Here is a 17949-nt window from a genome sequence, read left to right as displayed (position 1 = left end):
AATTATGTCTACTTATGATAAGGTAAAAGGTTAATGTTAATGTTTCTGTCTCCATCTTATATGTTAAATATATCCAATGCAAGAAACATCTACATTTAAATAGTAATAATTTGCATATATTCCCACGGAAAGTTTCCATCTCCTGAATATTCCCCCAAATGTGCAACCCAAGTTGAGGGTCAAGAAGAATGTTCTGAGAGAGATGAAGAGAAAGTTGATCAGAGATAGCACGCTCAAGTGTTTTGGAAAGAAAAGATCGAAGGGATACAGGTCTATAGTTTTTGACATCAGATGAGTTGAGTGGGTAGGATGGCCAGACCTCACTAGTTGTAGGATGTCATCTGGAGAGAGAAGGGAGGTAGAGGTCAAGGCGTAGGGTAGTTCTGTGTGAGTGAGACCAGTGGACTCAATAGGCTGAGTGAATGAGTAGCGGATGTCGTCAACCTTTTTCTTTCAAAGTGATTGACAAAGTTGTCCGCGGGGGGGTGGAGGATTAAGGAGTGTGGAGCAGGTGGAAAAGAGTTTCCAAGGGTTCTAGGCAGAAGCTTGAAATGGCTACCTCAGCTGAGTGAGTGGCACAGATCTTTTAGTTCTCACTCTTTACTGAGGGGGTTGAAGTTGTTAACTTTGAGAAAAGTTGAGAAGACAGGTGCTAAGGTAGTCAAAATGACTTGTGGATTATGATATCCTTATTTGACAAATGGATCAGGATGGCAGGATGTTCTGTATGTGAAAGGAAGTGAGCTGAAACCTTTTTATAGCTTCGTTATGTGATTTTGATAAAGCCCTCTTAGATTTGGATTCCCTGCATTCCTAAAGCTTAAAACCGCTCACAAGTTTAAAGAAGGCAACTTTGAGACTTTCCATTCCTCTCTATCCCTGCCTACTACAGATGGCTGTTGATGTGTACCCTAGTTGGTTGACCACTTGGCTGGATCCCTTCTTGAATGAGGGGTAGTATTTACATTTTGCAACAGTTATTTAGGAACAGTAGTTTTGTCTCCGGATTCACAGACACCCAACTATCATCTATGTATATTTTGACATGGCCTGTTGATTTAACGAGACACACTTCCTCTTATTATTATCATTGTAATTGTTTTACATTGTCTCAATGGGCCACTAGGCTATAAATAGGAGCTATGTGCAATGGTCAGGTCACTCTGAGGAAGACGTCAGCTTGAAGTCGAAACATCAGTCACCTGTTCGCATCCTGTATAATGGATTCAAATGGGCAATAACAAATCGATCATTTTTACCTCGAATTAGTCCTTTTTGGAAGGTTTTCTAATTGGAGGGTGATGTTGGATCACTCCCTACATTTAAACTATATTTACTACAGATATGTTGTGTGTTGAGAAGCAGCTTATTTCATAAAACTGTCTAAATATCAAAAATGTTCTCTTCCCCCTCCAGCTGTGTCCAAGTGGAAGAGCACCATGCCGTGGACATCGATGTTTACCACTGTCCCAAATGTGATGTCCAACACGGACCCTCCTTGAGTAAGTACCACCACACACTCTGTCACTCTGTATTACTCCAGCACGGTTGATTTAATATTTGGCTCTCCTGTAGACGTCTGACCTCACAGAGCATACAGCGGGCACATTAGGGTAATTGAATGATGGTGCAATCATCAAATTGAGATTGAAGATGGCCCTTGTTCGGCTGGAGATAATGTGGGCTTTATGATCTTCTGAAATGGTTTATAGAGAAAATCCATAATGCAAGACTTCTATGTTCCTCAGACCCCTGCAAACTTGGTGTAGTATCTGCTCTGTTTGATCATTGACTCTGACGGTTGAGGAGTTTTACAACTCGTTGTCTTGTCTTCCCAGTGAAAAACCGTAACAACTGGCACCGGCATGACTACACAGAGCCTGACGATGGCAGCAGGCCGGTGCAAGCGGGGACCTCTGTGTTTGTACGAGAGCTGCAGAATAGGACCTTTCCCAGGTACTGAAGGAGCCAAGATCCTGTAAAATGAGTCGAGGTAGATGGCCAATAACGTAATATAAATGCCCCTCTTTCCTTTGATGCAGTGCGGATGAAATCATGGTGCAGATGCAGGGCCATCAGGTAACACAGAAGTACCTGGAGAAGCAGGGCTTCCGCTACCCCATCACCGTTCCCAAACTGGATGGACTAGGTCTCAAGCTGCCCCCCTCCAGTTTCTCTGTAAGGGATGTGGAGGAGTACGTTGGTAAGAGGAGAACATTTTAAAAATAGACTACTTTCTGGACACTTTTCGTTTGCCGTTAAGGCGGCGCTAGTGTGAAACACACACTCATTGGCAATTTTCACTTGTAAAACCCAGCGCTCTGCTTTTTTCCAACCTTTGTGCAAGGGTTGTTAATTTATCTGTCTAACATCCGCTGCCTTGCGCTGAGGTAGGAGGTGTTGAAATCTGAAGTGTGTCCTTAAAAAAACATGCACCTATATGCCAATTTCAGTCAGTGCAACTAGAGATATTTAACACTGACCAAAAGCTGGTCTTAGCAGTAAAGCAATTTGCTTATGGGTTGATGGCATTGATTTTTATCAGCGGAGGTGCACACAGTAGCCTTGTTGAAAATATCACAATCAGCAAAAGAGTTAATGAAATCCCCCAATCAGCAAAAGAGTTAATGAAATCCCCCATTTTTATTTATTTTTGTCCATCTTCTATGAAATGTGTGGACTCATTATGAGCGATGCCCTTTGCATTAAAGGTGACCGTGACTGTAGGAAACCTGTTTAGGAACATAAAGTTATTTAAAAAGACTGCTGTCAAAAAATGCCTCTTCCACTTTGTTGGACCTCTAACTGTCAAATCGCGGGAATTCCTATCACTGTCCATGGTTCTGAATCTGCATGTAGGCTATATTTGCCTGTTTGTTTACCTTTCACGTGTCAAAGTTACTACAGGCCATATCAATTGTGATGGTTGGCTTAGTGGTTTGAACATGCAATGCATTTACGAAAAGCACTCAAAGGTAAAAAACTATTTTTTTACCCCTTTTTCTCCCCAATTTTGTGATATCCAATTGGTAGTTAGTCTTGTTCCATCACTGCAAAGGTCGAGAGCCATGCGTCCTCCGAAACACGACACCACCAAGCCACACTGCTTCTTGACACACTGCTCGCTTAACCCAGAAGCCTCCAATGTGTCAGAGGAAACACCGTACACCAGCGACCGTGCCAGCGTGCATGCGCCCGGCCCGCCACAGGAGTCGCTAGAGTGCGCTGAGACAAGGACATCTCGGCTGGCCAAACCCCCCCCAACCCGGACGAAGCTGAGCCAATTGAGCGCCGCCAAATGGGTCTCCCGGTCGCGGCCGGCTACGACACAGCCTGGGATCGAACCCAGTCTGTAGTGACGCCTCTAGCACTGCAATACCATGCCTTAGACCGTTGCGGCACTCGGGAGGCGCCCTCATACTCAACTCTGGACCTCGAAGCCATGTCCACTGATTTAGACCTGGAATACCAGGTGGGTGCAATTAATTATTGAAAACCAGCAGTAGTCCGGACCTCCTTGGGTAAGAGTTGAATACCGCTGGTCTATAGCCTAAGATTTCCATGTTGAAGCCAATTATTTATTTAATGTAGAACACTAGATGGGCTACACATGTTTGTTATAACTTGGCCTGTTGTAGGGTTAGGCTATTGTATAGTTTATTAAATAGTAGCCTAGGCATATCTTCAATGGATAGGACAAACATCATAGGCTACTCCTGCCAAAAAGCCCTTGGCCTTAGGCCTAAGTGTGCCTGTTCATGGAACGAGAGATGCACTTCTTGATATCATGATTCTGACTCCATCCTATTTAGAAATATAGTTGTAATTTAAAAAAAAACATATTGCTTGTTTTAGTTTAATTTGATTAAAAACCAAACTTATTCGAATGATTCACTGCCCATGGCTGTGTTAGAATGCATGGCTTGCATGCGATGCAATTTAGAAGCTGTCTGCTATGCTTGGAGAGGTGCGAATATGATCTCTAACATGGTTCCATGATGTTTATAAAACATATTTGGGTGCAGTATAATGGTAAGTGGACCCCCCCCCCCTTCTCTTTATATTGGATCTGTTTCCAGTTCTGTTGAAAAGTGTAGATATGGGTAAAACCATCCACAGTCTACGTTGTCTTAATATTATATGCCCACGGGGAGCAATTATGGTGCCTGTAACTGTATGTAGACACAGCCTACTTAAAACAAGTTGTTTTATTAGAATCATTAACTGTCTTTTTAGGTCTTATTTAATCTTGTGTAATAGCTCAGACAAGACAATTTACAGTAGGCCTATATCAGTTTGAATGCTGTGTTTAAAAAATAGAGATTTATGTATTGAAGCCATGCAATTAGCTTACTTAGAACAATGCGGATTGCAAATATGTTCAACATATTTATCTAATATGGGATAGGCCTACATTTTGTTTCTGTAGGCTATTTATTACGGACTAACATTCGAATTGTAAAAATACTGTAAATACACAACTTGAAGCAACCACATATTTCGCCATGAAGCATGTTCTCATTGGCCAGTAAAGGGCCAAGCCTCCACACACCTGCAACTAATTTATTCATCAAAACCCAGCCCTTTCGTGCCACCGCCAGCTATTGCGCCCATAATTCCCGCTGTGAAAATAGCTCAAATATTTCTGATACACCCCAGGACCTACAACGCTACCGCCAGCACTAGGATTTACCATTGCATTAGGTTTGTTAAAATGGAGCCCTCTCTCACCGAGTGTGCCATTTTGGTGCCTTTGTTTTCTTTGTGTACATTTTACTGTGACATACTTATTTTCTAAACAGACCCATTTTCAAAAGAATTGGTTCAGTGTGCTAATGTTCTGTTTCTATGTACACCAGCTCTCTAGACATTTCTGGATCGTTTACCGCTGAGTGGGATGTTTAATCAAACGTGTTTGTTAATGAGATGCTAGCTGAGCATCTTGTCGAGGGTTAAATATTAATCCTAAGTGCTCGCCGTGTAATGTGTCTGTACATTACCGTAACTTAATGCGCCTCGGGACCATCTCAGTTAACAGAGCTGAGAGGTTCACTGGGTCCACCTTTTTACATGTTACATTAATCCACCAATAATGAAATAAGTGTGTAGCTAAAAGTGGCTTAGCTTACGGAGCACCGTGGTTTATCACCTCTCTCCACTATTGAGAGTCTGGTACTTGAGATCCCCTTACATCCCCAGTACATTATCAGACATCTCAGGTTTATGTCCGGCTAAGTTTCTTTTAGGTTCAAATTACGTTCACTCTGCTCCTTCAGTCTACACAAACAGAAAGAGTGGAGACACAACCGTCTCACTATTGCCGCTAACCTGAGAATTTGTCCCTGTGACCAGTGTATCATATTACCATAACCAGAAGACTACTAAAAGTGAAGCACTGGCCATTGTTTTTCTTAGCATGGGATTTATTGTGTGTCTGGGTTTTTTCTTTCATGCCCACAGTCAGGGTGTGATATTAGAAAGGATTAACGATATGGTCTTCCTTTTTGGGAACTCAGGCTCCAAATTCGATCTCACATCTGTCAGAGACCAAGTCATTCTGCCCACTGCTCTGTTTCTGAGCAGCATATTATTTGTCACTGGCAGAAGCACACAGTCTTCCATTCCCACAGTGATATATTGTGGTTTTCATGGCTCTAGGACTCCTGAAAGCTCCTTGGATTAGGTGTCAGCCTGACAATGACCTTCAAATGGTTTAACGTATTCATGTGTGGGTCTCTTTTGGGGGTTTATTAGTTGGAAAATATTCTTTAACATTGTTCATATTCACAATGTTTAAATGCCCCGTGCTTAACCAAGCATTCACCTCAGTTGGCACTCTGCCTGCTAGGTTCAGCAGGGACCTGTAAGTTAATTGTATTGAACGATATGTGTTTTCCATGGTCGTTTTTCAATTTACCCTAATGGCAAATCTGTTGTAAAGTGTCTTTTGTCGTTTTGGAGCATGGTTTTAACATCACACTTTCCAAGTACCTCAGACCTGGGACTAGCAACGCCCTGTCTATTCTCCGGGAAACCTGTGCTCCTAGTCCCTGACTGTGTCACTGAATGGAAAGATTGCTAATATGAGGACCATAAATATTCGCCCAGGACATTGGTGGCTGGAGAGATTTATTGCCCCCACTTGTCGTTGGTGGTTCTACGCCCAGGCAGCTCCCCTCCCCATCTGTCCACTAGTGCTCCTCTGGCTGTTCTCTGTATGTAAGGCTGCTCTGCCTCCAGCTGTTCCCTTTCATCAGGCGGTGGCCAGCAGGGCCAAACAGGGCTGTCTTTGCACAGCCACCAGCTGTCCTGTCATGCCCTGTGTTAACTGCAGGTCTGTTAACCCCCCCCCCCCCCCTAATTTTTTTGATTTGCAGTTTGCCAGCTGTACACAGGTGGCATCGACACACATGAAAGACATTAGCCAACCCTTATTAGTCTCCCCTCCTCCTCCGGGTCCTCCTGCTTCCATCAGTGGAAGTACAGTAATGGGATGCGGAGAGATTGCCTTGAATATTTCAATGCACTTCCTCCAGTGGGCAGGCTGCAGCAGCACTGAGGTGTCCATCAAGAGTATTATGGGGATTCTGAAAATGTCAGCAAGCTTCACTCCTTGCGCCCTCCATCATTGGACATCTGCGCATGAGAACTGTAGTTTCTGTGGCTGGCCCTCTGTCTGGGCTGGGGTGAGGGAGGTGGATTGGACCTATGAGTATCCCTGGTAGATTTCAATATATTACAGTATTTTTAGAAGGCAGGTTTAGCATGTATTGGTCTGTAGTACTGTGCAGTAATGGGGTGATGCTGTAATATCATATCAAATCCACCTGTCCTTACTTAACATACTACATTCAAGTGTTAATGCCTGTCCCCAGACTACTTTCTGCATCACAGAAACCATATTCTAAGCTGAAGCATTACTTTCTTGTAGGTGGTGACAAAATCGTGGACGTCATTGATGTTGCCAGACAGGCAGACAGCAAAATGAAGCTTCGAGAGTTCGTCAAGTATTACTACAAACCTCATCGGCCAAAGGTGCTGAACGTGATCAGTCTGGAGTTTTCAGACACCAAGTAAGTATTGGTTACTTTTCACTATTAACACGTATTTCCTGCTACTGCTTTGATCATTGTATAATTTGGATTAATTTACGTATTTTTGGGATTCACCAAATTTTCACCATTTAGAATGATCCTATTTGTTATGTAAATAGAATATTATAGAAGGGTCCAGACAATAATTTTTTGTTGCGATTTCACTTGGTTTTGAGAAACTTACCCCACCCGCAATAGACTTCCTCATTGCTTGTTCTGCGGTATGGGAGTCATGGGAAAACAGGAACTAAGGCTCCAAAAACACCGAAATATATCCTTTTAAAAACGACAAACGTCTCAGTATAGTGATGCAGGTCTTTAGATGTTGTACACATGAAATTGTGTAATTCCGAACTTTATCCGCAACATTATATTCCATTTTGTGCGGTTTCCTTCCTACTGTGCTGCGTGGGCTACACAGAGAAGCAGCACAGCTGGTAGAATAAACCACTCTAAATTGGCAAAGAGGTGGGGAGAAATGTGTTATTTTAAATTGATCTTCATGGTAAATGCCTGGTTGATTGGTTTACAGTAATGGGTAGATATGAAGGTGTGTAACGTGACGAACAATTCTGCCTTTTTAGAGCGCAGTAATAGGTGTATTGAAAGATGAGTAGCGTTTTAAAAACGACTCGGCCTTACTGGTAGAACTTCCCTAAACGCTCCTTCATATCCTCTCAGGATGGCAGAGCTGGTGGTGGTGCCTGATATCGCTCAGAAGATGTCCTGGGTTGAGAACTACTGGCCAGATGACTCCTTCTTCCCCAAGCCTTTTGTTCAGAAGTACTGCCTGATGGGGGTGAAGGACAGCTACACAGACTTCCACATAGACTTCGGAGGCACATCCGTGTGGTACCACGTACTCTGGGTAAGCTGGGGAATTGCTGTACTCAGCATGTTTTCTATCTTCACAGACAGCAGTGTATCCCTTTTGAAAAATGTGCTAGGGTTAGGCACCAGAGTTGTTTATAGTCTTCTTCAGGGTGTTTTGCGTTGGCTATGTAGTCTGACAGCCCAGCTTGAATATCCTCATGCTTCTCCTGAGGTTTGTCACCCCTCAAATGTTTTACTGTAGCACCACTGACTACATGCTGGGTCTTGTTAATTTGCCTTCCTCTGAAAATCTCCCCCTCCAGATACACTTCTGTAAATTGTTTTGTATTATTAATAATTCCATTGCACTGGAATAATGTTCTCCTGATTTTTTTTATAGTTTTTTTTTTTATCTCTGTCCTGAAGGGAGAGAAGATCTTCTACTTGATCAAGCCGACCCAGGCTAATCTTGCACTATACGAGGCGTGGAGTTCCTCCCCCAACCAGAGCGAGGTGTTCTTCGGCGACAAGGTGGACAAGTGCTATAAGTGTGTGGTGTCGCAGGGAACCACTGTCCTCATCCCAACAGGTTAGGAGAAGCTACGAGAAGCATCGGTCTCCTTTTCCACCACAGGACAATGTCTGAGTGTTTTCCTTTAAAAAAAAAACTTGTCTGAGTTCAAAGGGTTTAAGTTGCTCTACTGTTGCAACATTCCTTGTATACAGCACTATATTTCCAAAGCTCTGCTGCAGACACAAGGGCATTCAAAAACACGAGCCATAGAGCTGCTTTTCCACTTAGCACTGAGCGGCACAGCTAGCCTTTGATAGCGCCTCACAGGAAGACCTGTGTTATTTGTGTCTTCCACTGTGAGCTCTGAAGGGCCTGAGTGGATCTCCTCTGTCACGGTGGACACCAGCACCACATGACACCATCCTTCCACCCACTGTTGTTCACATAACTTCCCTACGTCATATATATGGTCCTTCGATTACATGGCAAGTCAAATAGGTGACGACACGCCCAAAATGAATTGATGCACGTCACGTAAAAGGGAATACTTAATTATTTGATCCAGTTTCTCTAGCCACAGGGTGGAGAAGCAGATTTCCAAGTTATTTATAGTGACACTTTTTTGACTTGAGGGAAACAACACAGCTTCCCACAAGGCTGCTTTTCCCAGTTGGAGTGCTGGGGATGTGAAAACTCTCTGGACTGATGATGCTAGCAGACACTGAGAGCGTGAGATTCTTAGAGGCTCCCTACTGGGAGAGAGCCCTGGCCCAGTTCCATATTGGGTTACACACACACACACACACACAGGCCCTCAGTACATAAACACATAAAACCACCATTCCCCAGGGGGAAATTGAATTGTGCCAACACAAATACAACATATCTGTGTCTATCTCCTGATGGCACAATGATCCATCAGCATGGGCCCACCTGCTTTTGGATGAATGTGCAAATTATGATTTCATGAACTGCATTCACAGGCCCCCTGCTGTAACATAAATACCGTTTCTGAAATGGTTTATTGCGGGAAGCCAAAGGCCCCTGGTAGGGAAGGTCACACGATTGGGCTCTTGATGGCTGGTATGTAGGAGACAGGCAGGGGATGAGAGAGGACCCCAACCGTTATCAGCCATCCATATAATCACTTGAGTGGCTCCCGTCCTCTCTCTGCTGGGGCCACAGCAGCTCTCGGTGCACCCTCCATGACCGTGCATTTATAATGTTTAGGGCCTCCCAGCCCAGCATGGTCACGCCTCTGTGGATGCGCTGCTGCAACGTGGAAGGTTTTTCAACCATTTCCTAAACCCTTTGATGTGGCTGAAACACAGCTGGAAAACAAGAATCCCAAATGAAATGTTTGATTTATTGCATGTTTGTCTTCTGCCTGCTACTGACCTTTTGCTCCACATCTGTGGGTCAGCTGTTGATGTGGTCTATCCTCCTCTGTGTTCCCCAGGATGGATCCATGCTGTTCTCACCTCTCAGGATTGCATGGCTTTCGGAGGGAACTTCCTCCACAATCTCAACATAGGCATGCAGCTCAGGTGAGCACCCGGAAAACCCTCTGTCCTCTGCTCATTCTATTGCCTTTCTTTTACTTTTGTAGAGCAATAACATTGAAATGAATGGCTAAATACACCGCTCTTACCTTCTGCTCTTTTTAATGGCCAGCAATGAAGTAGTGGTTTCATTGTGATGGGTCTCAGCGTTGTGTGTGTTTGACCTCTGCTGCTGCATCCTCAACTACAGGTGTTATGAGATGGAGCGGCGGTTGAAGACTCCTGACCTATTCAAATTCCCTTACTTTGAGGCCATCTGCTGGTATGTGGCAAAGAATCTACTGGAGACTCTAAAGGGTGAGAGAAATACAACTTGGAGGAAAGGTTTGTTGCTGTGTCGGTGATGTCCCCTTTTTTTTTTTGACGTCCTTCTCATATGATTCCTGGCTTCTCAGAGTTACGAGAGGATAATTGCCAGCCCCCAGCCTACCTGACAGAAGGAGTGAAAGCCTTGATTACTGCACTGAAGAACTGGCTGAAACGAGAGGTAAGATACTACAGGAAACCATATTGTAAGACGCCAAATCAGCTTCTTTTGTCCGTGTAACATCTGACTACAGAATAGGACGTTTGATCACATTATCTACATTCTAATGTCATCTACATTGGGCTCCTTCTATAATGGTCAATAGTGGGAAGGTGGTATGACTAAGACCAGGCTGGGAAACTGTAACCACCATCTGCAGACAGACGGTACGCGCCCTCATTGTCCCAACGCTCTCTGCCTCTCCTCAGGTCACAGAGCCGGCCAGCGAGGTCCCGGACCATATCAGACCCAACCGTCTAATTAAAGAGCTCACAAAGGAAATCCGCTACCTGGAGGTGAGGCCTTGCGTCGTGACGGGGCTGGGAGAGAGGGCCTCAAGCTGTTATGTGACGACTTGGAGCTGGTTCTAAACAATTTGTGCTCAGAGTAAAAGGCTGTCTTCTCATTCTTTTTTATTTCCCTTTTTCTCTTTTCTAAGTACCAGGTCAAAGGCACTGTGTTTCTTTCAAGCTGGTTGTGGTTCTGTACTGACTAGTATCTCTTCTTAACCACAGGAGGAGCAGCAGAGTGGCGCTGGAGGTAGCAAGCCAATGAAATCTCAGGGAAGTGGAGCATGCCCGCTGACGCGGTCGACTCTGGACCGGGCTAGCCATCATGCTCGCAGGACTGCCAGACGGTTACGGCACCATCATCACCATGCGCCCAAGACACCCTCCAACCTGGAGATCCTGGAGCTGCACACGCGACAGGTGCTCAAGAGGCTGGAAGTGGGACCCTTTGAGGAGGTGAGGGTACTGACACACTACCATCTCCCCCATGCTGCTTTGGTCTAACCCAATGTGCAACTCCTACACTGAGGCTAGGTTAATTATTAACTTTTTGTTAAAGTAAATCTCTCTGCTCTTTTCGCAGGATGTCCCGTTCAGCTCCACGGTGACGGCCAAGTTCAACAAGGCATCTGTGGCATCTGCTGCAGCTGTGGAGCGGAGCCTGGACAACAACCTCCGTCTGGTGATGTGCCACGGCCGGATTATCAGGTGAGCCAGAAGAACCCCCTCCCTGGCACCCTTGGCCCCCAGGCTGCCTGTGACCTTTTCAGGGAAGGAGCCAAGGATCTGGAGCCTGGGTTAATAGTTCCTCTGCCAGCCGGCAACTCTCTGCTCGCACGCTAAGTCCTCAGTCATGCATCACCTCCCAACAGGTAGAGCAGTGACTCACTCTCTACTCACCACCCAACACCTCCGGTTGGCTTTGATAATGCTCAAGTTACTGGCTGCAGTGATTACATGTTACAACACAGAGCTGGTGTTGTACAGCCTAAACATGTTTGGATGGACCACCTGCACTATGCAATCTTTACATGTTTCAACTCACCACTTACATCAAACTTTACCCTAAATAAAATTAGGTAAAATGGCTTTCAGTGCCAATTTATGTGGTTTGCCTCCAGGATTTTTCTCCCCTTATTTCTTACTAGTGTGTGTATGTGTGCACAGAGATGAACGTTGTCACACCAGGGTGAAGAATAGTCCAGTGCAGGAAGGTGAGAGGACTGGTGGCCACCAGTTGGGAGAGGTCCTGGTGAAGACAGAAATCAATGACACCATGCAGGAACAGCACAGAGACCCAGAGAGAGGGGAGATACAGAGCCCTCTCAGCAGTGAGTCTAACTGGTCAAGTCACCGGCTGTCAATCAACGGTTTAGGTAGGCTCATCTTTGAATGCCAGAGAATTCAAATTAAAAGCTAAAATTCCGTTGCAGAGATATGTAATTCATCCTTCTCTTTTTTTCCTCAGAGTTTTTCGAAAGAGTGAATTCCGATCTGAGGAAAGGAACCGCGGTGTACTCCGACATCTCAGACTCTGAGTCCGAAGAGTGTTGCTCTACACAGGTAACTAATCCCACTTCCTCCCCAAAGGGCCCTGTCTCTCCTTCACACAGAGGGAGAGTTTTTAAGTTATAAAGGCTGACACATCTGTGTGACCTTGTGCAGAAAAGGGACTCCTCTGGGAAGGATTCAGGGAGCTCAGATGAGGAGTATAAGGAGCTGTGCAGGACGGAGCGAGGCACAGGCAGTGTGACGGACCTGCACCAGGCCAGCCAGGCCCTCAGCCAACACCACAAACCACTCAAAGGGTACGGGAAGCATGGATAAATGGACCAAATGGCGTTCTTGTTCTAAGTATTCTGTATGCAATGCAATAGAAATCCAATGGGGGGAAATTAGTATTACATTAGCCACAGTGGCTGAGGAGTCATGCATCAATCATTCATTATCCAGTTGAGTTAAGATATTTAATTCAGTTGTTCCTTTACTTGCTGGCCTTTGTAGAGAACATCCTACCTCGCCAACCACAGAAGAGGAGGCTGTTGAGGGCATGCTGTCCATGGCAGGGCTGCTGTACCCTCAGCGACCAGAGGAGAGTAGCACTGCCCAGGAGCCCTGGTGGTCCAGCCCAGCCCATCGCTCCCCTGACCGTGGTACGCTACAGTCCTGAAATTCTTATAAACACCAAGATCTCAATTTGACTAAGGACCTAATTCAATCCATTTCAGATTAAGTAAACTTTCCCTATGGTTGTCCTGTAGGTGAAAGAGAGCCTGCGTCAGGGGAGGAGAGCCAGGATTCAGACAGCAACTCCACACTGAGCCTTCAGGTAATGATAATAGCCAAGGATGAATGGGTCATGCCTGCACATGCTGAAGCCGAGACCTCTTAAGACTGACGTCTCTATTTAGAGAGGACATCAGAATCACTCACTCTGTATTGGAATGACTAATCTTCCTCTCTCTGTAACAAGTTGGGATCTAATTTAAAGTAATAATGTTTCCATTTCCTTTAGGATGAGCGGAGGGCCCAGCAGCATGTGCGTAAGGAGTGTCGAGCTGAACTCAGCCAGAGGATCCAGGAGAACAAGAACTTCATGGACAGTCAGAGCAGTGGGAGTAACAGCAGCGAGGCCTGGGGGGACCAGAGCCCCTCTCGGGCTGCCTCCACCCCCCTCTGCCTGGACCCCAGCCCAGGGACTGACTATCAGTACTGTGAGACCACTCTGTCTCCCCCCCTGCACCCCTCCAAGAGGTCCGCCCCAAACACCCCACCCATCAGTAATCAAGCGACTAAAGGTTTGACTCCATATTTTTATTTGACCCAGTTAATCTATAGTCGCTGAAATGAGTGTGTAACGTTCCTCTAATTCTCTCCTCCTTTTGTTATTGATCTCTGTGGAATGTTTCTTCTTCTCAGGAAAACGTCCTAAGAAAGGTATGGCCACCACCAAGCAGAGATTGGGGAAGATTCTCAAGCTGAGCAGGAACAACCACTTTTTGCTATAGAACTCAATGGCTATAGCACTTATGTCTCCAGTAAAAACTTTTAAGGGACAACTCGACCCCTGCCCATATACTGAGGATGCATCTCTTTCAGCTTCGACTCTCACATTCTATCAAAAATCATCGCTTGGATGGACTGCCCTGAATCACTGACTCCACATGCTAGATGACAAAGACACGAGCAAGCGCACCGTTTCCCATGGTGAAGTGATGGTGCGCTGTAAAAACAACTGCATGGATTCTCAGCAGTGACATTGGATTGTATATGTTCTAGTCATCAAAAGAGAAACACAGTAAATTTGGCTTTGTTTCAGAGTTGAAGCACCGCAACAACACAGGATTGTCCAAAGATGCATGGCAGTGGGAACTTGTGTCTTTTGATACAACAACTTTGCATCTGAGCCGCACGCTTTTGTATCTGTTTTGGCTGGTGCTTTACCCAAGGCTTGCACTAGCCCTTCCAACCAACACTACTTGTTATGCCACAACAAGCAAAACATGTTGTGCTTAAGCCGAGAATGGCAAGTGAAGATGCTGCTTTCTGCTACCTGGTTTTCATCACCTCTTTGGGACATTGTCTTGTGTTAGTCTGACTGAAGAGCAAGAATGGTGCTATAGTGTTGGAACAAATTTGAAATGGTGCTAAAGTGTATATTCATTCTATCCTTTTGTCTACCCTCCTGTCACAATCACACCAGTGATTGCATTTGAGAGGGGGGAGATATTTTGATGCAGCACTCTAGTCACCTTGCCTTATCAGCCTCCCAGTATGTAAAAAGCTATCTATGAATCCTAATGCATTAAGCCATTCCAAAAGTACCTCTCCCACCACATTAAGAGTACTGGTTCTGTTTACTAAGAGTTACGAGCCTTATTGCTCTATAGTTGATCATATCAAATGTGTTCCTTTGGTGCCATCTATTGGTCAAATTAGGGCAGAAGCTTGAGAGTGCTGTTATTAAAGGTTTCTGAAATTGCAAAAAGCTTTTATAGAAAGTAAAAAATGTACAGAATTTATTTACAGAAAATAAGTTATCCATAATTTATTTCACTTTCTCTTTTGGTGTTTATTGTTCTGTTTCTTTTGCTGGTATTGAATTATGTATTGGGGGGGGTTAATAATGGCTATGACAATCCTGTTACGATGGATAGTGTAACGGATGTGGGATTTTCTTCCCTAAGAGGTTGTATACTTTGCCTCTTACATTTGTATGGGTGGATTTCAGCAAAAATCTACAAAGATTATACACATTTCCTATCTTCTAGTTGGGCTAAGAATGATACTTTGATTAAAAAAGATTGGTCAAGAATATTTGGCTGTTTGTATGAAATTGAAAGAATATTTATTTTTTTATAAATATGTCAAAGGAAAAATCCACTGAACTGTATTTTGGCTTTTTTTTTCTTCATTAGTCCACTGTTGATACAGTCCCAAAAATGTTTTGCTTGTCAGCAGTCAAGTTTTCAAGATAGGATTTTCAAGAAGCAAAGTGACACTTGGCGTCTTGAAAATCCTATCTTGAAAACTTGACTGCTGACATGCAAAGCATTTTGGGACTATCAGCAGTTGACAAAATTTTTTTTTAAGTGGATTTCTTTTCTTCAAGTGACAATTTTGCAATTGTATGTAATTAAGGCTACTGTTCCAGTTATTGTTGTTAAAGGGTATGCTGATCTTCCCTGTCACTATATATACCCTCATATTGGCTTGAAAGACCTCAGGTTGGATTTTGAATTGGTCTTTTTTTGGTGATAATGCCAAAAATGTGAGCACCATGAATGGCTTGAAAGATCTCTTACATTTGTAGTGAGAGATTGCTCCAGTTTGTGTCTTTCTCAGGGACCCATGCTCTTGACTTAAGAAACGTTTGTTTTAATAAGCAACATGAAATGACCCATCATCGTGGACACATTTTCTGATCATTGATCTATTCACTTTCTTCTTTTTTTAATGTGTAGTTGGTATTACAAGTGTCACTAAGAACCGTTTTAGTTGTACCCTTGAGTCCTTTTTTATAGAAATGGAATTATGTAGCCGGTCTCCAACTTTCATTCCAATATCGTGTTTTTTCATGTTAATCGTCATCACTTCAAACAGTGAATGGTGGACAATGTTACGACTGCTCAGGGCTGTTTGATGGTGACCGTTTCTAGACTAAGAACTTCAAATATTTAGGATGACCCAAAGGAAGCAATCTCTTTTGAATATAAAACCATTTCTTGCGTTTGGCACAGAGCATGCCAACAGATGGAAATTAAGCCATCACTAAATCTTCACTATTCTCGTATGCTACCTGGCGAGACATATTGCACTAACTTCCAGGTTTAAGCATGTCAAATAGCTTTAAGTGCCACCCAGAACAGAGTTCCCATCTTTGACTGACTTATTCTACACCCTCATGTTAATTGTGCTGTGCTCCTGTCTAGCTATTTAGCCATTTGCGGTTGCCTATATATGCTGATGAGATTCATTCAGAGAAACTTGACTTCTCCTACTCCCAGCCCTTGTAAATGACAATAACAAAAAAACAAAGCTTCTTAGAAGCAAAGCTCATGAGTTGCTTTCCAGTTACTCAACTGTTTCACTTTTCAGCATCCAACATGTTTGATCGTGCATGGCATTACTGGCCTGCTGGCAGGGTCCTATTATCCAGTAGGCTACTATTAATTGTACAGTATTTATTTGACTGCATTTTAGATCAGTTTTACATTTGTGTGAAGTATTGTTGGTCATGGTATGTCTTTCTATTCCGCAGATTGCTTGTTTCAATAGCTATAGGTTGTGATCATTCAAAACGAAATAAGCTTAAGTCTTTTGACACTGTAACCCATTTGCAATGAATCTTTGAACGTTTATTTCTGTATTCCCAATGTGGCCTGTAAATAATAAAATATTTTTAAGCAATGTTTATTATTTATTCTCAGTCCAACTTCAACATGCATCAGTAAGACTGGGTAAGATATTTTGCATTGACAAATACCATTGATGTGATTGCTACTCTTGGATCACTTGAATTAATGTCTAAAGTCATCCACGAGTACTGTAAAGGACACCTGCTCGTTAAGTATCTCATTCCAAAATCATTGGCATAAATATGGAGTTGCCTGGACTTGCGTCCATTCAGCAACGAGCATTCGTGACGTTCGAATTAGGCCTGGCTGTCGTCGTTCCAATTCATCCCAAAGGGGTTGAGGTCAGGGCTCTGTACAGGCCAGCCAAGTTTTTCCACACCGATCTCAACAAACCATTTCTGTATGGACCTCGCTTTGTGCACAGGAGCATTGAAACAGGAAAGGGTCTTCCCCAAACTGTTGCCACAAAGTTGGACGCACAGAATCGTCTAGAATGTCATTGTATGTTGTAGCATTAAGATTTCCCTTCACTGGAACGAAGGAGCCTGGACCATTATTCCTTCTGCACCAAACTGTACACTTGACACTATACAGTCGGGCAGGTAGCGTTCTCCTGGCATCCGCCAAACCCAGATTTGTCCGTTGGACTGCCAGATGGGGTTGTGTGATTCATCACTCCAGAGAACGCCTTTCCACTGCGCCAGAGTCCAATGTTGGCGAGCTTTACACCACTCCAGCCGATGCGTGGCATTGTGCACATTGATCTTAGCCTTGTATGCAGCTGCTCGGCCATGGAAACACATTTCATGAAGCACCCGACGAACAATTCTTGTGCTGATGTTACTTCCAGAGGCAGTTCGGAACTCGATAATTTAAAAATCACTGTACAGTAAAGTACACTGCTAGTAATACTACTGTACTACCAGTTGATTTGTTGCCACCATGCCCTGCTCTCAATCTCTTCAGTGCTCACTGATCTGGAAGGACTGGAGTCTGGACAGCCTGTAAGCCAGTCCATGACCGGTGTAAGCAATATGCCTATCAGTTCTTTCAGAATCACCTTTATTTGCCAAATACATTTGCATGTATAGGAATTTGACTGTGAAATGCTGCCACAATAAACAGAATATACAGACAAACAAACATGCAACCGCTATCGTTGAGAGAACAGTTAGAAATGTACTGCTGGACCAACGTGTCATAAAATAAATGCACCCCCCCACAGGGCTATGGGCCATAAGGTTGAGGGTTTGCCAACCAACTCTCCCTGCATGTTTCATTAGGCCTACACT

At 44.1% G+C, this 17949-nt stretch overlaps 1 protein-coding gene across 3 annotated transcripts in view; it reads left to right on the top strand.

The window, feature by feature from the left end:
- The window catches only part of LOC106573199 (lysine-specific demethylase 7B), a 44149-nt gene extending 27440 nt beyond the window's left edge, over window positions 1-16709 (top strand). For 2 of the 3 annotated variants that reach the window (XM_014147983.2, XM_045696985.1), the window contains exons 2-20: window positions 1417-1502; window positions 1839-1956; window positions 2043-2203; window positions 6932-7073; window positions 7776-7962; window positions 8334-8496; window positions 9881-9968; window positions 10174-10280; window positions 10379-10470; window positions 10719-10805; window positions 11025-11255; window positions 11383-11507; window positions 11967-12175; window positions 12268-12362; window positions 12465-12607; window positions 12804-12952; window positions 13061-13128; window positions 13315-13597; window positions 13719-16709. In XM_014147983.2, the coding sequence (XP_014003458.1) occupies window positions 1417-1502; window positions 1839-1956; window positions 2043-2203; window positions 6932-7073; window positions 7776-7962; window positions 8334-8496; window positions 9881-9968; window positions 10174-10280; window positions 10379-10470; window positions 10719-10805; window positions 11025-11255; window positions 11383-11507; window positions 11967-12175; window positions 12268-12362; window positions 12465-12607; window positions 12804-12952; window positions 13061-13128; window positions 13315-13597; window positions 13719-13807 (2623 nt within the window). In that variant the 3' untranslated portion in view covers window positions 13808-16709. The remainder of the gene's footprint in view (window positions 1-1416; window positions 1503-1838; window positions 1957-2042; window positions 2204-6931; window positions 7074-7775; window positions 7963-8333; window positions 8497-9880; window positions 9969-10173; window positions 10281-10378; window positions 10471-10718; window positions 10806-11024; window positions 11256-11382; window positions 11508-11966; window positions 12176-12267; window positions 12363-12464; window positions 12608-12803; window positions 12953-13060; window positions 13129-13314; window positions 13598-13718) is intronic. The other variant, XM_045696984.1, reaches the window with a different exon arrangement.
- Window positions 16710-17949: the final 1240 nt, after the last annotated feature.

This window comes from Salmo salar, chromosome ssa16 (genome assembly GCF_905237065.1).
Source record: "Salmo salar chromosome ssa16, Ssal_v3.1, whole genome shotgun sequence".
Classification (NCBI taxonomy): domain Eukaryota; kingdom Metazoa; phylum Chordata; class Actinopteri; order Salmoniformes; family Salmonidae; genus Salmo; species Salmo salar.
Note: the sequence above shows the minus strand (reverse complement) of the source record. Positions and strands in the feature narration are given on the sequence as shown.